This window comes from Peromyscus leucopus, chromosome 7, assembly GCF_004664715.2.
Source record: "Peromyscus leucopus breed LL Stock chromosome 7, UCI_PerLeu_2.1, whole genome shotgun sequence".
NCBI lineage: Eukaryota > Metazoa > Chordata > Mammalia > Rodentia > Cricetidae > Peromyscus > Peromyscus leucopus.
Window position 1 is genome coordinate 1,943,600 of NC_051069.1, and position 25,097 is coordinate 1,968,696.

The 25,097-nt window shown below is 40.3% G+C and overlaps 1 protein-coding gene across 1 annotated transcript in view; it reads right to left on the bottom strand.

The window, feature by feature from the left end:
* The window catches only part of Adam10 (ADAM metallopeptidase domain 10), a 109,637-nt gene extending 84,879 nt beyond the window's left edge, over positions 1-24,758 (bottom strand). Inside the window, exon 1 of the mRNA XM_028865669.1 lies at positions 24,486-24,758. Coding sequence (XP_028721502.1) covers positions 24,486-24,540 — 55 coding nt within the window. The 5' untranslated portion in view covers positions 24,541-24,758. The remainder of the gene's footprint in view (positions 1-24,485) is intronic.
* Between the last annotated feature and the right edge of the window lie 339 nt (positions 24,759-25,097).

The window sequence follows — 25,097 nt, forward strand, 5'->3', positions numbered from 1 at the left end:
ATTATCCCACCACAGAAAATAAGAACCACCAGAAAGAAGAATAATTATTTTTTTATTTTTATTTATTTATTTATTTATTTTTGAGATAGGCTATCTATGTAGTCTACCTTTCCAGGAACTCGCTATATAGGCCAGGTTAGCCTTGAACTCAAAGAAATCTTCCTGCCTGTCTCCTGAGTGCTGAGATTAAAGGTATATACTACTATGCCCAGACAAAATACATCTAACACAGGTCTACTAAGTATTTATTTTCATACCTCCAAGAGAAGAAAAGTATATGAAACACTGGGTATAACCCTCAGATAAGTAACTCCTAGCCAGGCAGTGGTGGCACAGGCCTTTAATCCCAGCACTTGGGAGGCAGAGGCAGGTGGATCTCTGTGAGTTCGAGGCCAGCCTGGGCTACAGAGTGAGTTCCAGAAAAGGTACAAAACTACACAGAGAAACGCTGTCTCAAAAAACAAAAACAAAAAAAAAAAAAGTAACTCCTTAGTAGTGGGTACAAGTAGTCATAGACTAACAGCTGTTCTAGATCTATCTTAACTAAACTTAAATAAACATGGTCTTTCAAATTTAAATAACAAATTGGATTTAACTGATTCCAAGTAGCTTAACTGCCAGAAAAGTCTGAATGTGTTTAAAGATACAATGAAACACCTCCAAATATAAAAATCAGAATGTTCTTTATACAACAATTACCATACATATAATATGCAGATGTGTGTGTGTGTGTGTGTGTGTGTGTGTGTGTGTGTTCTCCCATAACTAAAACAAAAATCAGTCCTTAGTAACAGAATATTAAGAGATGATGAAGTTTGCACAAGATGTTGCAAAAGCAGCTATTAAATACAAGCCACACTAAGCCGGGCAGTGGTGGTACACACCTTTGATCCCAGTACTCCGGAGGCAGAGGCAGTCAAATCTCTGAGAGGCCAACCTGTCTACAGAGCATGTTCCAAGATAGCCAGGGTTACAGAGAAAAACCCTGTCTCAACATCCCACACACTAGTTAACAGGAGAAACAAATATTCCACAGGAGTATAAAAATATATCTATAACTCTAAGCCAACACTAAATCAAAAAGAATACACATAAAAGAAAACTAGATAAAGGCAAATCATAGGCTAAGCTAATGGTTGAAAACTAGAGGTCAAAATGTTAAAATGAACTGTAGCGAGGAAGCACCAAAACACCCAGAGGAAAAGACACATGCCACACAGGTAAGAATAAAGACACAACTCTGTACACAATCACAAAGTAGGCATCTATGTTTAAAGTTCTACCAGGCTTTCAGCCCACGATCCTATAACCAGTTAAATGAAGGGTCTTGAAGGTCAAAACCAAGACTTGTTTGGATATCAAAGCTTCTAATCTTAATACCAGACCTCTACTACTAAAAATGGAGAAATTTTCCAGACAGAAAAAAATAATAACAGGGAGATGGAGGGATGGCTTAGCCATTAGGAGGGTTTACTGCTCTTGCAGAAGTCTTAAGCACCCACATGGCAGCTATGTCTGTAGCTCCAGCTCCAGGGAATCCAATACCCTCTTCTAGCCTCCAAGGGTACCAGACATGCACATGGTACACAGACATACATGAAGGCAAAATACCCATACACATAATATAAACAAAATTTAAAATTGTTTTTTAAGTATTCATAATAAAAAAACAAACACAAATCAGAGACAACTCAAAATATTCCAATTTGTTCTCTCAGAAATTTAAATATCACCACTCTAATCATTTCCAATAAACTATTAACCCATCTTTTAATAAGCTGTTGCTCCCAAATATCTCCATTTTGAACAAGACAGAGCAAGAAACAAGACAGAGCAAAAGTAAAAGATCAAGTAACAATCAATTCCAGGTATGAAGAGAACACCTGTAGGAAAACAACTTCAAGAAAAAGCATCAGTTAAGAACATAACTAGAGCCAATCAGAAATGGTGCACGCCTTTAATCCCAGCACTTAGGAGGCAGAGCCAGGCGGATATCTGTGAGTTCGAGGCCAGCCTGGTCTACAGAAGCAAGATCCAGGATAGGCACCAAAACAACACAGAGAAAACTTGTCTCGAAAAACAAAAACAAAAACAAAAACAAAAACAAAAAAAAAACAAAAAAAAAACCATAACTAGGTCATTTTCAACCAAAAAACAACTCTATGATCCTCTGCTCACAACCAAGAACTTCTTAGAACGTGGTAGATCTGACTCTGCATTTAAGACCAACAGCTAAAAATGAAAATCTGGAAAACCCTATTTATCATATGATCAAATAAATACATAACTTTTTTTTTTACTGTTTTGTTTTTGTTTGATTTTTGTTGTTGTTAGTTTTTTGGGGATTTTGTTTGTTTGTGACGGGATCTCACTGTGTGGCCCTGTCTGGCCTGGAACTCATTTTGTAGATCAGGCTAGCTTTAAACTCACAGAGAGGCATGCACCAAACACCTAGCAGTATAAACTCATCAACTCAATGCTGAGACTAGAAATACACCTCTGTGGATGTCTTAATCCTATGAAAATAAATACTTTTCCATTCACAGATTTTGCATTTCCTATCACAAGAGACCTCACTATCTAAACTGTTTCCAGGACTAGAGTATGGGCACACCTTGGGGAATTGTTAACAGGGCAGATTCTGGAGCACCCCACAACATCTACTGACACTCCAAATAACCCAGTGTGGTAAGGTAATCTTGACTGGATTGAGAAACACCCAGATCAGTGAAGAACCTGTACTGTGTCTGTGGGCATCTCCAGATACTGTTAGATCATCAGGGCTCTGACATAATCAATGCTCTCAGCCACCAACAGATTTGAAATGTTGAGGAGACTATGGGAAGGAGATGGAGCTATGAAAGATGGGCCCCATTTTGAGGAAGTCGGTCACTGGGAGCATGACTTTAAAATGCATATTTCCCTTGACGCTACAACCTCCTATTACCCCTCCTTGTTTCCTGGCCACTATGAAGTGAGCAACTCTGTTCCATTAGAATGTTCAATCTGCCTTACCACAGGCCCAGAAACAAGGGCAGCATTGGCCTATGGACTGAAACCATAAGCCAAAAGCTGCCATTTCTTCCTTAAGCTGATTTTCTCAGGCATCTGTCACAGCAACAGAAAGACACACAGTCTTGATTTCCAAAGTCATCCACATGCACATTCAAGCTTAGGACGAATTGCAACTTTTCTTCATGAAGAAACTCCAGACTTCAGCCCAGCAACTATTTCCCCTTTTTTTCTACAGTATGCTTGAAGCATCAACAGTGTATCAATAGGGCTAGGGACCACCCATGCTTCTAGGTAAAAGAAATGCTAGGAAAAATTTACTAAATAATGCAGGAGTCTGCTGGGCCATAGTGGCTCACGCCTTTTATCTCAACACTCGGGAGACAGTGGCAGGTGGATCTGTGAGTTCGAGGCCAGCCTGGTCTTCAGAGCAAGTTCCAGGACAGGCTCCAAAGCTACACAGAGAAACCCTGTCTCAAAAAAGCCCAATAATAGTATTAATAATTAATAATAATAATAATAATAATAATAATAATAATAATAATAATGCACTGGGCGGTGGTGGTACATGCCTTTAATCCCAGCACTTGGGAGGCAGAAGCAGGTGGATCTCTGTGAGTTCGCGGCCAGCCTGGGCTACAGAGTGAGTTCCAGGAAAGATGCAAAGCTACACAGAGAAACCCTGTATTGAAAAACCAAATGGATGATGATGATGATGATGCAGGGGTCCATATCCTAAAACCCAAAAGCTAGTTTTCAGACAGGATCTGTTTTTAACACAGATAAAATCATCAATTTACTTGTTTTTTATCACTACTTTTGTGCAACAGAGCTTGTCATCCTAGCAGCACTCAGGAGGCTGAGGCAGGTGGAGCATTACAGAATGTTACAGAAGTCACTAAAGACACTAAGGTTCTTGAGTGTTGACTTCACTACAATGCATCCTTTTCTGCTGCAACAAGAACACTAACCTGAGATCAATAGACCTCTGTGATAGTTAATCTTAGCATCTTCCTGACTAGATTAACAAACACTTAGAGAGAAATAGGGCAGAAGAGATTGCTCAGAGGTTAAGAATACTGGCTGTTCTTTCCAGAGGACTAGGGTTTGACTCCTAACACCCACATAGTGGCTCACAACTGTCTTTAACTTCAGTTCTAGGGGATCCGATGCCCTCTTCTGATCTCCAGAGATACCCAGCATCCATATGGTACACAGATAAACATGTAGGCAAATACTCATACACACGTAAGATATACTTCTTTTTTAATTTAATTAAAAAAAATAACCTAGAGAGCTGCCAAAGTGCTATTTCTGGGTGTCTCTAGGAGATTGCCATGTAAGTCAGGAATGTGAGCGTGGAAGACAAAAAACTGATCCAATCATGTGGGTGAACATCACCAAATCATCAACTGTTCATAATCATTTTCTCCTTTTCTCTCTGGGATGACCTACCATGAGACTTCTCAGCCTCTATTAACAAGCCAATTCCTCTAATAAACTCTCCCTAAGACATCCAAATCATCCAGATCCATTTATCTGTCTCTTACTGGTTTTCTTTCTCTCTTGAGACCCTTTGGAGAGAACTTGTAAACTCCATGATTATACACAAAACTTATGAAAATATTTTTTATTTTATTTTCTGACACTGTTTCTGTTTCTTATATTTAAATCTCTCCCTCATCTACTATAACCTTATCTGTTTTTAACTTACTATATTATACTAACTAGGATCACCCCAAACCATTCACCAAAAAAGAAACAAGGGCATTTTCACTTTTCCCTCAACTTTAGTAAGAATACCTTTAGTTCATTGCATATTCATAAAATCATGCTAATGTTTTCCTCTCATTTCTATTTTAAAAATCTAGTATTTTAAAATTCATATGAAAATCTGGCTAGAAGACACAAAAAAATTTTTAGAGCTCCACATTTTATATCTTAAGAAGAAAAATTAAAATCCCAAAATTACAAAGGGCTATTTTTTTTTTAAGTACTACAGTTGTACGACTTCGGGGTTTTTTGTTTGTTTGTTTGTTTGTTTGTTTTTAATGAACACTGACAGCTTACTATATATATGGGGGAAAAGACTATCCTGATTAGGTAAAGTTTTTGTTTAATTCAATGTTTGTGATAGGAAAGGTGACTTAGCATGTAAAGCTGCATGCTACCAAACCTGGTGACCTGAGTTCAATCCCTAGAATCCATGAGGTAAAAAAAGAAAACCAACTCTCAAATGGTATCTTCTGACCTCCAGCACACCATGGCAGGTTCATGCTGCCATCCCACACCCACCAAAAAAAAAAAAAAAAATTAATAAATGTAATTTAAAATAAATGTATAAATTAGCACTTGATTTAAAAATAGGTAAGTAAAATAAATGTTAAAGCAAGCTTGTTAACTTTACATCATGGTTACAAAAATAAAAATAAAACAGAACAAAAAAACCTTGAGATAACAATTTAAAGGAGAAAACACTTATTCTGACACAATTTCAGAGGTTCTGACCTATCATGGCAGAGATAGGGTGGCAAAACAAAGCAGCTCACATCAGCAGCCAGGGAGCAGAGTGTTGTGGGATATTTGTACACTGTGTGAAGATTATATTGCTATGACTGGTTTATTAAAGAGCTGAATGGTCAATAGCGAGGCAGGAGGCATAGGCAGGATTTCCAGAGAGAAAGGAAGTGGGTAATCGAGCAGCAGGAGACGCCCGGGGAGACAAGGAGAGGAAACAGGAGGTACAAGATGGAAGAGAGGCAACGCCATGTAATAGAACATAGAGTGATATAATGGGATAATTTAAGTTATAAGAGCTAGTTAGGAGCAATCCTAAACTACAGGCTGACCTTTCATGATTAATAAAAAGTCTCCATGTCATTATTTGGGAGCTGGCTGGTGAGAGAGAGAAAGGCTCATTATAGCTGAGAGAATGTTTCCTTCCTATTTTCCTTTTATTTCACCCAGGCCCCAACCTACTGGATGGTAGTATCTCTCATATTCAGAGCAGGGACTGTCACCCCCAAACACCCAGTTAATCCTCTCCAGACTACTAATCTAGGCATCAAGATGGTAATCAAGGTTAACTATCACAATAATGGTACTTATAAGTTGAATGTAATGATAATTAAAATTTACTGAGCACTTGCTATTTACCAGGCTATGCACTGCTCTGAACTTTTCCACCAAATGGACCTATTAATTAAGAACTATTCAGCACTGTTAAAGAAACTGGTGGTTTAGGAGGTATGTAACAAGCCCAAAGGCATGGAGCAAATCAGGAGCATTATGAGGGAGGTAAGTGAGGTATCAATGAGCTCAAGATAACATGTAATAGTCTTGTTATCTTCATAAAGTCAAGCACCATTCATGATGATGTGACTGCAAAAAACTGAAATAAAAACACATCAATGACACGGCCTTCAAAACTAACGTCTACCTTTAAGATATATTTTTAAGCCCACATATAATGAAATACTAAAGAGGAATGGAATGTACTTTTTATAGATCAAAAATATGTGTATACCCTTGATTTCCACAGCTAGTAATTGAAATTGGCATGGTTTACTCCACAGGCACCTGGGCCAATCTCCAACCTTTGCAGCACTTACCTCAGTCAGACACCACAGAATTGCCTGTTTCCACATGCAGAGTCTGAAGTGACTCAACTGAGCTTTGTTCTTATACTTTAGCAACTAGTCAGGAACTCAAAAGGTAAAGACAGAACACAGGTTGCCCCCAGGTCTCACAGACACATGTTAAATACTCACCTGCCTCTATCTAAACAGAGCATGGCTTCTAGCCCTCTCACTTTTGCATCCAGCCCTCCTTGGCATAGCTTTTGATTTCCCCAATACCAAGGTGCCAACTGTCTATTCCAATTCCTTGACATCTACTCTAGTCCTTATTCTTATCACCTGCTACTCTTTCAGTTCAGGTTATATCAGTCTATAGATGCCTTGGGACTAACAATATTAGCCTTCCTAAAATATCAATCTAATCAAGAGAAATCATGAATCAGGCAAAGCAACACCATATTCAAATAGAAATCCAAGATTCTGTGTTTCTTACAAATCATCTTGTAAAATCCTCCTCAGGAAAACTGTTCCCATAAATACGAAAGTATTTCCCTGTGTGATTTTATTTGATCTCTACACTTCTCACACAATACTATCTACTTAGAGTAAAATTCCACACTTTAAAACAGTAACAAACCCCAGCCAGGCAGTTATGGCGCACACCTTTGATCCCAGTTCTCAGGAGACAGAGGTAGGCAGATCTCTGTGAGTTCAAGGCAAACCTGGTGACAGAGAGAGGGTTCCAGGACAACCTGAGCTACACAGAGAAACCCCGTTTTGGAAAAAAGAAAAAAAAAAAAAAAAAAAAAAAAAAAAAAAAAAAAAAAAAAAAAAACAAAATAAACAAACAAACAGTAACAAACCTCTCCACTTTTATCCTCAGGTAACTCCCAGAAGCAAGCAGCATGTACCATAATTACCACCAAAATATGTGAAAACATTAAAAGTGCTGCCTTTCTAATGTCATCTTTGTTTGTTTGTTTGTGGTGCTGGGGGTTTTAACACAGGGACCTCATAGATACTGGAGCAAGCACATTATCTGAGCTGCACCTTCAGCCCTTCTAGAGCCAGAAACTCAACCTAAAAGCAATTAGGAGAAAACTTTCCAAAAGATGTACACTAATGTCAAAACTTCATCAAGTAAATCATGTCTGCTCAGTTCAGAACCTAAGTCTCCAGGGAGAATTCTCACTTACAGGTGCCTATAGCTAACATAACAGTAGCTTTCTTTATGTGTCTAGAGAGAAAGAAAGGAATTTGCTGCAAAGAAATTTGGAACTCCAAAAGCTAAAAATGTGCCAAACACAGCAAGGTTCAAAAGTACCTCTACAGTCAAATCCATGACAAATAACTGACCTCCTTTTTGGTTCTATTCCTACCCTCCTAATATCTATCCTTTACACAATAGAGTAATGCTATTCAATAAAAGTATAAGCATGTTAACCTTCCAGACTCAAACTCTAAACAACAGCTGAGAAAGCTAAGTGTGATCCTTACAAGAGGCTGTACTCCCCACGCCCAACTCCTATCTATTCTCATCTTATCTTCCCCCAGTTTTCTTTCTATGTGCAATATCTCTGTCGGTCACCTTTCTGTCATCCTGAGTTCTCTGAGTACCCTAAGTGTACATTCCCATCATTCACACTCTAATGTTCTATGTTGGTATTCTTTATAAGATCTTGAACATGTAACACCCACCATCATTAGAATACAGAGTCACAAGTTAAACAGGCACTTTGCTCACTCATGGATCCTCAGCATCTGGACAACAGTCAGGTGTAGGCATGGTCATTCAGACCGTTAATCCTAGCACGTGGGAAGCAGAGAAAGGAGGAACTCTGTGAGTGAGAGGTCAGCCTGGTCTACATAGTGAGTGTTGGTTAGCCAGAGATATATAATGAGACTCTATCTCCAAAAAAGGAAAAGATGATCAATAAACACCAATATACATAATTAATGAATGAATCTATTCAAATGTTCCATGGAAAGGCAAGCTATATTTTAGAAATTAAGAGCCACAAACTAATCAATGGAAAACATGTGAACCTATGAACCTAAGTATCAGAATCCTTAACAAGCCTGGCAGTGGAATAAAATTTATTTCTATGAAAACTTCTATATCTATTTGCAAGGTAAGGGAAAGATTATCTTACTGTTGCCATGAATGTGTTTCAGGAAATTTCCATGCAAAATATCCATACAGCTTTCACAACTATATAAAGTACCTACTTAACTATGCCTCAGTTTTCCCATTGAAAAAGGCATAAGATACCAGTACCTATACCTAAAAGTGACATTATATGGATCAAATGCATGTGTGTATAAAGTGTCTAGAATGGTTTACAGCACACACTACCTAAGGATATAAGTTATTGTTAAAAACTACTGCTGGACATAGTGACAGATACCTATAATCCCAGCATAAAGAAGGCTAAGGGGGGAAGATGAGTATAAGAAAATTCTGTTTCAAGACAACAACATATTTATGCTTTTAGGCTACTTTTTGCAGTGAACTAATACATGCTTGAAAATGCTTTCAGGGACTGGAGAGATGCTCAGCAGTTAAGAGCACTAGCTGCTCTTTCAGAGGATCCAGGTTAAATTCCAAGCACCTACAATGGCAACTCACAAGTAGCTGTAACTCCAGTTCCATGTGACTGACACTCTTTGGCCTCCATGAGCATCAGACACACAAGAAGTGCACAAGCATCCATGCCAATAAAGCACCTATATACATAAAATAAAATATACTTTGGGATGGGAAGACACAACTTAGTTCTTATAGAAACAATTCTAACTCACCCTACCTCTTTAATTAAAAGAGCACGTAAAAGTACTTAATGAACAAAATGAATGAATACACTGGCAAAAATGGCAATCCCATTCTATTTTAAAGTTGATTACATTATGGCTGAAGCACAGCTCTGTGGTAAAGTGCTTAGCTAGCATACTGAAGTCTTAGGTTTGATCCTGAGCACCACTTAAAATGTTAAGGGGTCAATGAAAGAAAAAGGACAAATGTGAATCTCTGGAGGCTTTTTCCCCAATACACACTCTCAGAAATTTGGGAATTCTTACATAATTTGTAAAATGAAGAAATTACTGACTTCATGATTCGTTTATTCATTCAACAAACATACTGGGTATACTTAATAGTGGATGTGCTAGGCTTTTATTTAGGTGCTGAGAATACAAACATTAAAAAGTTACAATAAATAGCTACTGGTCTTGTGGTGCTTTACTCTCAGATGGTGAAAAATAAACAAAGCTATAAAAGTTATTAATGGAAGAAAGGTATAGGAAAATGGTGGCTAGAAGCCCAAGGAAGGAGCTGATATTTTTATGTAAGGTAATCTGGATGATTAACATATAAAAAAAGACTCAATAGAGAACAAACCACAATAATGTGACTGTCCATACCACTACTGAACTAGATACTTCAAAACTATTAAGATTTTATTGCTTTTTTTTAAGTTTCCAAAATAACAGAGAGCTCATAATAGAGCCATATACAGAAATAAGTGTTTCATGCAAAGGACCAGAAAGCACAAAGGCCCTCATACAGGAGCAAATTTAGCTGGAACAGAAATGAACAAGAGATGCAAAGGCACCCACACAGGTTTTTACAAACTTGACTTTTACTTACAATGGTGAATTACTTAATAGGTGTGTTATTGTTTATTCAATTGAGATATTTTTAATTGAGGTAAAATTCACACAATAAAGTCCTGACTTTAGCCACTGGAAATTACACAATCTGTTACTGGCTGGTTATGACCACACTTTGGATGGTCACTGACTGCTAAGCTGAAGACAGACTGAGTGGGATGGATGCAGGGAGAAGAGTAGGCACCATACAACAGGACCTGAAGAAAGATGACTCTAACCTGAATCAGAAGGGAAGTAGTAGCGAACTGGTGACTGAAATCAATTACTCAAGAGTACAAGTACAAAGCTTGCCTGGGCTACAGAGAAAGTAACTACTAAATACCAACAAAGAAATTATGTCTTCTAAAAGTTTGCTTCTATTTTAACATGGGATTTATAGTCCACAATGAAAATCTTCTCCTGCCTTAAACTCCTTAAATATATCAAGCAGATCTGTACAAAATGAACAATCTCCTAAAGACTAGGAGTAAAACTAGCCAGAGCTAGAGTATCTTTCATTACTGATGTATTACCATACAGGGACCAATGAACAACAGGGAAGTTAGCAGGAAGAGCTCAGAAGACCCCAACCAGTGTAGCTCAATGGCAGAAAACGTGTCAAACATCTACAGAGCCTGGGGGTTGATGCCCAACAATGGAAAAGAAATAAAAAGAAAAAAGTTGCCAACCCAACTCCTTTTATCTCCAAACACAGAGACTACAACTAAAGGTGTTCCCGTGCAATGATGTTTCCTGACAATGGCAAAAATAACACACATTTAAACTAGAGTGCCAAGTGAAATGTTCCTTATCTGAGGTCAGTGGAAAGTGACAGTTTCCGGTGAAGGAACGTTTCTAGACAACCCAAGTTTTTCCATGTGCCATATATCTTTCCACCTGAACTATTACTAATTTCTCTCCATGGTTTAACATCTTGATCAGGCTCATTCTTATCAACATCTTCACCAGGGAGACCACAATGATGTAATAATCTCAGGGCTATTTCACTGCAGCACTGTGTCCACATTAAATCACTCACTCTGCAAGCTGGTTGTCAGGTAGGTTATCTTTCTCTTTTACTTTACTTCACCTACACAAAAAGCATGCCAGCAGCAGTTTGCCTTCTTGACCTTTGTTGTATATTTCAGAAATCTGACCTTGTACAAAATGTACAATAAAATGCACACAGTGCCTAACACTTTACAGGCCCAGTGGAAATTTTGAACATTTCCACATTTAACACACATACAAAGGATGGTGAGATGGCACTTGCCACTACGCCTGAGGAACTAAGTTTAACCACTGAGCCACACAGGGTGGAAGGAGAGAACGATCTTCCCTATAAGTCATCCTCTGATCTCCACACATCTGCCATGGTAAGCATGCAAGTAAATGAATGAATGTAAAAAATATTTTTAAAAACACCCTCTACCCCAATTACAGAAGTGTAATGTGGAAAACACATTTAAACAGTCTCTCTCAGCCAAGAGATTCTCTCTGTGCTCAACCTTTGAAAAATGAGTATGCTAGGGCTAGGAAATGTAGTTCAATAGTGGAGCACTTGGCTAGCATGTGTGTGGAGGTCTTAGGTTCAATCAAAGCACTGTGACACTATGAAAATAAGTAAGTAAACCAAGAGTGATAGTGCACATCTATAATCCTAGCTACTAGCCTAGAAATGGTGGGTTAACAGCATCACTTTTGGACCAATAGCAACATTACTTAACAAACATTTTTTTCCTATCTATAATTTTTAAAAAAGTGATTATACAATCTTAAGAATGGGAGCCAGGCTTTGGTGGCATATGCCTTTAATCCCAACACTTGGGAGGCAGAAGCAGGGGGATCTCTATGAGTCTGAGGCCAGTCTGGTCTACAGAGTGAGTTCCACCACAGCCAAGGCTAAACAGAGAAAGCCTGTCTCGAAAAACAGAAAAAGAAAGAAAGAAGGAAGGAGGGGGGAGGGAGGGAGGGAGGGGAGGAAGAGAGAGAGGGAGAGAAGGAGAGAGAGAGAGAGAAGAAAATCTACAAAAATGTTAATATATCTTCCGACTTAATAGAAAACTTAATTACAACACACGAAAAGGTAGATAAAGGACAAACTAAAACTGGCACATCTCTAATGCCTCAAAAGAACTACCTGCAATCAAGTTATTTCCAACACTTTTCACTTACATTAGTTTCAAAATTTATTAAGTTACTTCTCACTGTTGTGGCCTGGCAGTCTAGTCCACCAAGGAGAAGAAGATGTGGTGCAGGAAGCTCAGACAGCTGGTTGGTCACATGACATCCATCGTCTGGAAGCAGAGAGGAGTTCTGGTGCTCAACCTCCTTTCTGGTGTTTTGGTTTTTGTTTCCTTTACAATTGGTCCAGGACCCCAATCCATTGGATGGCACCAGTCACATTCAGGGTAGTTCTTCTCCCTTCTGCTAAACCTCTATGGAACACCCTCACAGACATCTCCAGAGTTGTATGTCCCAGGTGATTCCAAATTCAGTCAAGTTGACAACTAAAGTCAACAATGTGATTTCAAGAACATTTTCCAACATAAAAGCAGATTTTCTTTCTTTTCAAACCATCAACTGTACTTCAAGGAACATCCTTGACCAATGCTCTTTATGTTGATATATATATTCACTCTGATGTTGAAATACTACACAGCACTTACAAAACTGTTCTCTTGTATAACAAAAGTAGCCTTCTAGGAACTATTTCCTATATTTCAGCAATATAACAAAGCATTTTAATGCACTTAGAAACAAACCATTTCTACACTATGACTTCAAATTGAAACCAGTATCCATTTCTTCACTAGAAACCAGTCAAATAATCTAGAATCAACTATCTACATCTCATAGTTACAAGTGAAAGTTCAAAATAACAGAGTACATTTATATTAAAAAGCATATTTCAACACATCCATTTTTAAATAAGCTAGACTCTTATACATAAAATAATAAAGCCTGCTGGATCAGAAGTGAAACTAAGTAACCCTTTCACAAATTACAAACTAAATCAATCACACAGGGTACAGAACATGAATGATTAAAATCCACTGACTATTCTATTTCTACCATTCACTTAAGAAATAAAGTTTGAAAATTCCAAAATGGAACCATGTATATCATTAGATTTGTATGCTTATATCTGAATTTTTTCATATACTTTCAAATAAATACCACCAGTACAGATGGTAATCTACATAAAGACTGTAGTTTTCAAGCCACATACATCATTCTCCCACACAGACACAAGGTGTTCCAGCCACCATTTCCATTGTTGCTGTACATCTATCTTGGATTTCATTCTAACTCTATACCCATTGCCTCACCGTCCACCCATGTCACACCTAGCTAAGAATTACTATTCTATAGCTTACTCTATATATGAAAGATAAAGACTCTTGGAATACTAAGAGATTTGTACTACTGTATGGGCAAAATCAGATTTTATAGGTCACCGGGGAAATTAAACATTTTGACCAAAATAAAGTTAAAATTTGTAAGTACAAATGACTACCTACTTTCAAGGTTGGCAACCAAATTGTTCCAGATTAAAAAACCTAATATTTATTACTGTCCATTTGGAATTCTGATAACATACTGTATTAATTGAAGGGGATACTCTCTAATGTACTACAAGAATATTCAATTTTAACAAAAATCAAGACATGTAGCTTTATATAATGAAGCTACTTCTCTAACACTGTGGACAGACAGCAATTAAAAGGCTGTTTCGCCAGACTACAACCTTGCTTAATGAAAAAGGCTATGTAACATGCACTCAAAAATCTAGTCCATTCACCAAACAATGTTATTAACAATTCTGTGGTTTTTTTGAACTTTCTCAAATATTGTGTGTATGATATGTATGTGTATATGTATATATGGGGTGTGTGTGTGGATGTAGGTGCACATTAATGTGCCATGGTGAATATTAGAAGACAATTTTTGGGAGTTGGTTACCTCTTTTCACTATGGTTCCAGAACATAGCTTGTCAGGCTTTTTTTTTTTTTTTTTTTTTTTTTTAAATAACCTGCTGGGCTATTTCATCAGTCATAATTCTGCAGTTTAAATAAAACAGTTATTATAAATCTTGATGTCAGCTACACTTTGTATTAGGTCCTAAAACACATAAACTAAGAATAAAATCACAGGAACAGGTAGATCACTTAGTTGATAAAGTGTTGGCCACACTAACATGAGAACCCCAAAATACATGTAAAAAGCCTGATGTGGTGGCTGGCACATGCTTGTAAGCTTAGTGTTGGGGAGGCGGAGACAAGCAAATCCCTGAGACTCACTGGCTGGACAGCCAGCCTAGCCTACTCAGTAAACCCCAATTCCCAATGAGGTTTTACACACACACACACACACACACACACACACACACACACACACACTCACACACTCACCTATATTCTGTATATGACAGAAAACACTCAACATGTATTTGAGTCTTGCTATTTATTTAATATAACAATCTCTAGTTCTATCCATTTTCCTGAAAAATTGGTTATTCCTTATGGCTGAATCAAACTCCACTGTGCATACATACATTTTTTGGTTTGTGTTTTGGTTTTCAAGACAGGATTTCTGTGTAGCTCTGGCTGTCCTGGAACTTGCTCTGTAGCCCAGGCTGGTCTTGAACTCACAAAGATCTGTCTGTTTTCTCCTCCTGAGTGCTGGGATTAAAGGCATGTACCACCTCCCCCTGGCAGTATCACATTTCTTTATCCATGGTCTTCTAGACTGATATACTCTATTATTCCAAAAACTCAATCGAAAGTTCAAGTGTCTGCGTGACTATGTGTCTCTTATCAGCATCAATGTAAGCAAAGACATGGAAAGACCTTTGCTCCACAATAGTATACAACCATTTGCCTAAAATTTAAAGACAATCTTGTTTTCCCCAACTTGTTTCTGAAGTAGAAAGTTCATAGTCCAAACTTGCTTTAATCAAACTACTCCTTAATCAAGAGTACCAAAGACAGTCTAAAATTCTAAAGGCTAATTCTAGCAAGATAAATGCACAACAAAAATGGAGGCTAGAGACAGTTCAGAAATGGATCAGCAGTTAAGAGTACTAGCTGCTCTTACAGAAGACCTGGGTTCAGCTCCCAGCACCCACCAGATGGCTCACAACCATCTTTAACTCTAGTCACAGGAGATTTGATGCCCTCTTCTGGCCTTCACAGGCACCAGACACACACGTGGTACACACACGTACATGCAGGCAAAACACTCATACATATAAAATAAAAATAAACCACTTTTTAAAATGTGTTAGTGTATCTTCAAAGCTAATTGCTCCCCTCTGTCCCAAATTCATTAGACCCCTATCATCCAACTCTCTAGAACATTCTTCACCAATCACCAGTCATAGAAAATTGAAAAGCAGTGCAAATTTTTAAGCAGCCCCAGGAAGAAGCACGGTAGTATCTAGTCCCAGACTGATATTCACCCCCATCTTCTATCTAGAATCAAAACCTCAAGACAATTTCAACTTCAAAGACTAAAATCCTCAATGGTTTACAAAGCCACTCTCCAATGTAAAAGCTCCTAAGATCTCAATTCAACAGTAAGCCCTCAGTTCATTTTGTTAGCTTAACATTAAACATTTGCCAAGTTTTACCAGTGCTATTCCCGCCCACCCGCCCGTCCCCCCCCCCCCACCGCGCGCGCGAGTGAGTGTGTGTGTGTGTGTGTGTGTGTGTGTGTGTGTATGGGAATTGGTTCATTCCTTCCACCATGTAAGTCCCAGGGATCAAACTCAGGTTGTCAGGTTTAGTGGCAAGTGCCTTTACCTGGCCACCTTGCCAGCCCTCAAAATTTTTAAATCTTTATTTTTACAATAACTAACCTGAAACTAGGCCACACAATTCATCAAGCAGCTAACTTACTCCTAATTGTATCACATCCCAATCACTCAACATAGACACCAACTTTATTCCATAGTATTCTGCCTCCTAGTAATGGCCCAGAATATGAATAATGCAAGTCCAGGTCATTATGGTCCAGTTAGCAAGGGCCTTCCTGCCATTTAAAACTCAAAGATCAGATTGTTTTCCCCAACTAGTCTTTGAAATGGTAAGTTCACAATTTGCATATAACCAAGGGTACCAGGCAATCTGGAACTAAAGAGATTAATTCCAACATGTTAAATTAACAAAATCAAAAACAATTGTTTTTGTCTCTCAAACCTAATTCCTAAATCATTCTCTTTTACCTCACAAACTTCCCCAGCTAGCTAGGTGACATCTCTACAGCTTCATCAAATTTCACTTCACTTGCAACTACAATACATAACTGGAACTGTATTTTTACATCCTGGCATTTTATCCACTCTGGTAAATTTAGTATTTTTTACTTTTCTTCTCATTCAAACTGCAGCTTCATAACTCCTACCAATTACAGATACCCAACAATTCTTGGTTCTTACTGGAGACCTTGCTCATTAATTAGTTGGAACTACAGTAGATTCAGGATGAATTCTTTTGGTAGCAAAGGCAGATCACATTATCTGAGGCTGTCCTCATATGTGTTTTTTCAACCTACCTGGATCAGAACTATGCCCACAAGTACTAACTCAATACCATCTCATTGTTGGAGACTAGGAATCCAACTGATAGAAATTATTGCAGCTTCCCCCTTCTCATTGACATGGCTTCCTTATCCCTAGTATAAAAACTGACAACTGGGGGATGTGGGTGGGGGATGGGGAAAGGGCTCTGTGAATGAGAACACTTGTCAAAACATGAGGACCTGAGTTTAAATCTCCAGCAGACAAACAGAAATCTGGGTGTGGATACTCACACCTCTAATTCCTCTGTTAGTGGGTACACACAGGTAAACCCCAGGAGCTCTCTGACCAGCCAGCCTAGCTAAAAAAGCAAACTTCTGCTTCAGTGAGAGACCCTGTTCCAAGGAATAAGGTGAAGCACAATACAGGATGGCATGCGGAGTTCTTCTCTGGCCTCTGCAAGGTGCTTACACCAACATAATCACAGGCATACACCACATAGAGTAAACAAATAAATGGATAAATAACCTTCTTAAAAACACTGACATCTGGATTAGTCGGCATTACCACCACTAGAACAAGCCAGACTTTGTTCATGCACAGTCTGAGTACAACTTGCAGGAGTCAGTTCTTTCCCTGTGTAGATTCTGGGGGGGTCTGACTCAAGTTCTTAGACTGGAAGGCAGGCACCTTTATCCATCTGAACCATCTTGCTGTCCCCCAAGCCAACTTTTTAGAGTTTCATGGAAGTGTTACCAAGTATTAAATAAATTAATTCTTCCTTAAACAACAAGAAAAATTTAAATAACCTCGAGGCTCTATCCAACATGTTGCATAAGCAGCAGACCAAATACAAATCAATTCCTACTATTTGAAGTGTCTGCCTCCATAATTTTGAACTTGGAGCTCCAACTTGAAACCACCATGTATTTCACAGTCCACAGGGTTTCCTATTTTTACAATTTATCTCCCCAATTAGTAGTCCCACGACCTCTCATGGAAAGACATCAGTTGATATGGACAATAAGTACCCTTTGTTCTGCTCCCCAACAGTTTCCATATGTGCAAACTATATTGTTGGGATTCACACAGATTTATTTTAAGCTAGACCACTGACAAAATATATCCCCACATGATGGTATATACCTGTAAGTCCTACTGCTATAGTGTCAAGTGATTACTTGAATCCAGGAGTTTTAAGCCAGCTTGGGCAATACAGTGATTATGTGCTACCTGTATCAACAAAAGGAAAAACAAAAAAAAAACACTAACTTCATAGGACTGGAGAGATGGTTCAGTGGTTAAGAGCACTGGCTGCTCTTCCACAGGACCCAGGTTCAATTCCCAGCACCCACTTACAACTTTTTTTTAACTCCAGTTCTGGGGGATCTGACACCTTCACGCCAATGCACATAAAATAAAAGTTAAATAAATTATTTTTTTAAAAAACACCACCAACTTTAGCAAAATTTTTCTAAACATTATAATTAAAAGACTGGGCTGTGGATGCAGCTCAGTGGGAGAGCATTATGACCTGGGTTCAGTCTCTAACACCAAAGAGAAAAAAAAGAGTAGGGGCAGGGGACCCTTACCTGGGCCTACTATAATCCTAGCTACGCACACCATTGAGAAAAATTATAAATTTAAGGTTTGCTTGGTCTCCAGACTGAGTCCAAGACCAGCCTGATCAATTTAATGAAACCTTGTCTCCAAATTAATCATAAAAAAGGGCCAGTGAAATGGCTTAGAAACTAAAGCCTAACAACCTGAGCTCAATTCCCAGAATCTACAAGTAGGCGAGAACTTCTAAATGTTGTCCTCTGACCTCATAAGTGACATGTGCATGCAAATAACTATGTGCATGTACACACACACACACACACACACACACACACACACACACACACACACACAGAGTAGATAAATCATTTTTTAAAATTCAAATATTAAAAAGAGTTGGGGATATAATGCTCAGTAGTGGAATGTTTTCCTAGCAGAAGCAAAGTTGTCCAATCCTCAATATTGAGAAAAAAGGGTAAAAAAGAAAAGAAAGAAGAAATGCAACTTTAATACAAATAGAATAACAGAGTTACTCTAGCACAGCCCTAGCAGTAAATAACTAAAACAATATGGAAGCTTCTACCATCCAGCTTTTACTGAATTTCCTTTAAGTAGAGCAAACACATTTTCTCAATTTGCAGTTTATATTGCTATAGGGAATATTATAATAAACATTTTAAAGTACGTTTAAATTCCTATCAACAATCTAGTAAATTAGTTTAAAGCTACAGTATTCACCATTCAGACCCAGGACATGATTGATCTATCTATGACTAAATCAATGAGCATAATATTTGCTAAGCCTTCCAGGTTATTTATGGTTTTTCTTCCCATTCTAGCCCCCTCACTTTAACTAACACATGTGTACCATATCCCAACTGTTCAGAAACTAAACAAGGCAACCTCAGTGATAAACTCTACAATAATACCAAACATACATTTAAAAAAAGATAAAACTACCAAAGTCATCTACTTTATCCCATAGAAAAGTCAGAACTTGCACTTTGCATGCAAGTGCTAAGTACATCTATTCAGTTTTCTCATAGTGGGGGAAAAAGAAGCTAATTTCAGATGATAACCCGGCTAAGACATGGTGGCACACACCTGTAATCCCAACACTCCAGAGGCAGAGGTAGGAGGATGAAGAGCTCCAGGCCAGCCTGGACTATGTGGTGATTCAGGACAGCATAGACTTCATTCGTAAGAGCACATCTATCCTCCACTCACCCTAAAAATAACACCCTCAAATTTCACAAGGAAACCTAACCGAAAGGTTATATGACCAAAACTATATACAATACTAAAAAGCATAATCAATTACACTAACTTCAAATGAATAATGAACATGCCATTTCAATAGTTTCTGGAAGAAAAAAAAAAAACAGAAGCTACAAGAAAGCCCCCTTCCCTATCATTTTTTCTCATTTAAGAAAAGACTGAATTTAGTCTGTTTTAGACAGTAAACATGTAATGTATTTTAGAATGCTATTATCTAGGGGTTGAAGAGATGGCTTAGTGGTTCAAAGTACTGACTGGTCTTTCAGAGAACTCAAGTTTAATTCCCAGCATCAGCATGATGGCTCACACTGTCTGTAATCTCAGTTCTAGAGGAATCTAACACCCTCTTCTGGTCTTGGCAGGCACCAAGCACACATGTGGTATATAAGCATACCTGCAGGCAAAACACTCACACACATAAAATAAATATTTTTTAAAAACAAAGTTTATTTCAATTAAAATTTAAAAAGCAGAAAAGAATATGGGGGGGGGGCTGTTTGTGTCCTTTTGGTTTTTGAGACAGGGTTGTGTTATGCAGCTCTGGCTGTCCCAGAACTCACTCTGTAGACCAGACTGGCTTTGAACTCACAGAGATCCACCTGCCTCCACCTCCTGAGTGCTGGGATTAAAGACATGTGCCACCACCACCCAAAGAAAGAAAGTTTTTATATAGTCTGGCATAGTGGAATTCACCTGTCATCCCAACACTGAGTAAACTAAGGCAGGAGACTATAAATTTGAGAACAGTGTGGGCCATACAGTGAGACCCTGTTTCAAGAAGGAAAAGAAAAATCAAATCAAAAGGCAGGTATGGCCGGGCGGTGGTGGCGCACGCCTTTAATCCCAGCACTCGGGAGGCAGAGGCAGGTGGATCTCTGTGAGTTCGAGGCCAGCCTGGTCTCCAAAGAGAGTTCCAGGAAAGGCGCAAAGCTACACAGAGAAACCCTGTCTCGAAAAACCAAAAAAAAAAAAAAAAAAAAAAAAAAAAAAAAAAAAAAAAAAGGCAGGTATGGAGGTACAGACAGCAGTGGGTTAGAACTTTAGCCCTTGAGATTTCTCAGTTGAGGTAAGTTGGCCTGGTGGTACAGACCTAATCCCACCTACTCAGAAGGATCCCCAGCTCAAGGCTAGCCTAGGACTTAGTGAGACACTGTCTAAAACAAAGAAGTGAGGTGGGCAGGGGAGTTAGGGGAGACTGGGTATGTAATTCAGTAGTAGAGTAAGTACTTGCCCAGCCATTTGGGAAGCCCTAGATCCAATTTCCAGTACCTAAAACAAAAGCCCACTAACTTGTGTTTGAATATTTCACCACTTAGCAGACACTAAAAAATTAAGCCTACATTTGTTTAGCTTTCATAAACGTTTAAAGAAGAAACTCCTAAACAGTATTAGATGCATGATGAACATCAAAGAAATGTCCTTTGCACTCCCCAATCCAACCCTTTAGGTTAAAGTCCTTAGGAAAAAGAGATCCAATAATACACAGTATACAGAGGTCTGGAGCAAGTTATTAAGAGCACACCAGAAACAAAGGAATGCCTACCATGCCCATTCCCTTCAACCCTGCCAACAGAGGTCTTGTACACAGACACAAGGGACACTGCTAATGTTGGGAATGACTTGAAACTGGCCTTGTTTAGGTGACAGAGTGTGCTGGACTCTCAAACTCTAGTTAAAAAGATAAAAAGTCAAAGTTCCTTAGAGGCAAAGACAAAAAGACCCTATCTTTCTATACTCCTACTTGCTGGCAGAAGTTGGAAAAAAACAGTTCAAGCTTAAGCATTGATACTTTAAATTCTTTGGACTAAGTGTCCAGAAAGTTTGTTTCTGTAGAACATGTATCATACAAAGCAAAGCATTTACACCAGATTTTTAAATTAAAACACACACACACACACTGAAGTTTATTGCATGAATGACTTCATCAAGACAAACATGACAGGATTAATTTGTTGCTATAACTAATACCTTCTGAGTTCTCGAGCACACAAAATAATTTTTTGTTTGTTTGTTTGATTCTCTATGTAACCCTGGCTGTCCTGGAACTCACTCTGTAGACCAGGCTAGCCTTGAACTCAGGGATTTGCCTGCCTCTCTCTGCCTCCCAAGTGCTGGGATTAAAGGTGTGCATCATCATTACCCACAAAATAATTTTTCAAAAGAAGGTAAAGACCTTAACATTTCCATATTTGTATGCTTAAAAGTAACAGTCAGCCCTGTATAAAGGCCTGCACCTGTAGTCCCAGCTACTACAAAGGAAGGATTATCACTTGGGCCTAGGAGTTACAGTGCAGCAACATAATCTGTCTGTATCTTAAAAATCACAAATACAGAAAAATTCTTTGGTTAATCAGAATAATGCCAATAAATTCCTAACTTATCTCCAAATGACTTTAATATTTTACTTATTATTGTGTGTGGCATACATGTGTGAGTGTGAGCATGAGGAAGCATGGCATGCATGTGGAGGTCAGAGGGCAATCTTCAGGGAGTTGGTTCTCTCCTTCAACCAAAGGAGAGGGGCTAGAACTCAGGTAGATGGGTTTTCAAAGCAAGGGCTACCACCTACTGAGTCATTTTGCTAGGACACAAGTAACTTTTAGAAGCATTTTGTATGTATGTTTTAGTACTTCCATAGAGACATTTCATAAACTAAAAATGCCACAGTATCTTTCTACAAATAAAACTTAGGGCAGGACAACTGCTAATACAGAAGGGGAAACTAGAAAAGTTTGTTTTATGTTTTAAACATTTTATTGCCTCCTTCCGGCTTTCCATCCCTCACATAAGTGGAGTAAGAAAAATTTCACACACAGCAGTGATTAACAAACAGGCTAGATGAAAGCAACCAACTGAGTTCAGTTGCACTTAAACATTCACACCTTAACGCTCTCTGTACTTCTACAGCCTACCCTAACCTTACATTCAACTTTCCCATGCACTAAAGCCAACATCTACTCAGCCTGAACGCACACTAGCCTACAAAGCATCACAAAAACCTACAAACTTAGCTATACTTGGCTCAGAGTAGACAAAAAACAACATATAGTACAATAAATTACAAATAAATACAGGAGGAGTGTTTTGGGTTTTTTTGTTTGTTTGCCTTAACGTGGGGGGGGGTCTGAACCCAAAGCCTTGCATGGCCTTGCTACCCACATTACAATCTTGCTATCAATACTTCAGTGAAGCTTTGGTGTTTTTATTTTTTAAGTTTATAGCAGAAGCACAGTGAAAACTGGCCTTTGAACCATAACTTATTGCAGTAAGACACTCCAGAGTTCTGAATAAAAGTCTTCACCCACAATGATTATGCTGTTCATTTACTTTTCCCCCCAAGCATCAGACTACACTGGTTTTAGTTTTCCTTAATAAAAGGCATTTTATATACTACTTATCAAAGTGTCTTACTTCTGATTACCTCATAGAGAACAGTGTCTAATTCCTGACCATAATCACAAAAAGTGAAAATACCCAGCCAGGGTTGCAAACTATGTTTCAACAAGAAATACAAATGTTAAAGAGGCTCTTTACAGACAGTCTGTAACTTGGTTCTTTAAAAAAAAAAAGGGGGGGGGAGAAGAAAGAAAAGAAGAAGAAAAAGGAGAAGAGAAAGAAAAAAAGCATCTACTAGTGGCTATCAGGTGAAATGTGTGCCTAATAAATGAATAGTACAAATGACAACAGAAGTCTGAGTACACAAAACCAACTTCAGAGTAAGCAGAACGGACAGACACAGGCCCTGCGGTTGTAAGTCAACGAGACAAAGGGAAGAACACGAACAATACACCACAGAAAACACTAGGATATTCCCTAAATTATCAAATTAGGCTGCAGACAGCCATCCAAAGCACTCCTGCATGTTTTGGTTTTGGTTTTTGTTCTGTTTTCAATTCAACACTTTTAAGCTAAGCTCGATCAGGATACTTGGGCGGCAAGTCAGCTCACCTAAAAAGTAAAGCACTTTCTCCTAAGAACAAAATAAGAATGCCTGTCCTAGGAAACCCTGGGAATGAGAAGTCCCTCCAACTCGACGCATCAAGAAAACGGCCGACTTTAAGCAACGGCGAGCTCCAATTTGCTGGGGGAGGGAGCACAGTTTTGACAATCCTCTGACTCCGCGGTGCGTCTGCTCCACCTGAGTTTAAGCAAACTCTGCAAGTTGGGTCGCCCAGGAAGGGTAGGTCTCGCTTCTCTAAGGAACTCAAATCAGACAGACGGAGGGATCGAAGAGCATCCTAAAACGTCCTCCTAAGTCAACTAAAGCCTTTCCCCAGGGCGACAGAGGAGCCACACCGACACGCACACACAGACACACACACTCCGGCGCGCTGACTGCAAACACTCCGACCCGAGCGCCATGGGGAGGGAAGGCGCCCGAGTGGGACACGCACACCACCGACGCCCGACACCCGGCCCGGATCGGCTCGGGGTCGCCGCGCTCGCTCGCTCGCTCGCTTCCAGAACAATGCACGCGCCGCGCTGCGCTGCCAACCTCGCAAGTTGCTGCGAGTCTGCGCGGTCCAAGGGCTCGGACCCGGGCAGGGCTGAGGTGGCGGAGGAGTGCGCGAGGGCGGCCGGCCTGGGCTCCGCGGCTCCCGGCAAAGCGGCGCGACAAGCTGGGCTGCTTAGGGCCGCCCGGCCGTGGGGGCGGGGAAGGCCTGGCCCGGGGCTCCGCAGCCTGCCCGGGCCGCCGGCGGCGGGAGCGCGGTCGGGGCGCGCGGGGGACAATAGCGCACGGGGAGCGCGGCTCGGGGTCGGCTGAGGCGAGCTGAGAGCGCTGACAGACGCTGAGGAGACCCTGACACGCGCGGCCCGGCTCCGCGACGCTGCGCTCGGCCGGGCCGCCGCTCCGCCGCCGCCGCCGCCCGGGGTCGTGTCTCACCTCCCAGCCCCGCCGCCCAGGAGAGGAGAAGAATTAACACTGTCAGCAACACCATCTTCCGCGGCCGCCGCCTCCTCACGGGTTAACCGCGGTGCATCGATCCTGAGGGAGCCGCGACCGGCGCTGGGTCCCGACGAGCCTCCTCCGGCAGCTGCACCGGCGAAGCGCCTCCCTCTCGCTCCACTTCAGGGGCCCAGCCGCGCGCCCCGCTCCGCCAAAACAGGGCCCTCCCTCCCCCTCGGCCTCTTCCTTCCTCCCTTCCCCGCTTCCCTGCCCTCGCTCTCCGCCTGGTCTCGGCCCCTTCCCTGAGCCGCGGCCCTCCGCCTCCTTCCTCGCCACGTGACGCGCCGGCGCCCAATGCGCCCGCGAGGCCGCGCCCCTGCCTCCCGCCCCGCCCTGCTCCCCCCGGCGCCCCGGGAGAGCGCGCATGCGTGCCGAGACGGGCGCCCCGGCCGCTAGGCCCCGCCGCTACTTCCTGTCCGCGGACGGAGAGCTGGGATTGGCCTTGTAGGGCGGGGCGTCCCGTGGCCCCGCCCACCGCCCCGGGCGGGAGCGCTCTTTTCCTTGTGAAAGTGCTGCCCGGTTCTTCCAGCTGTTATGAACTGTCCCTGG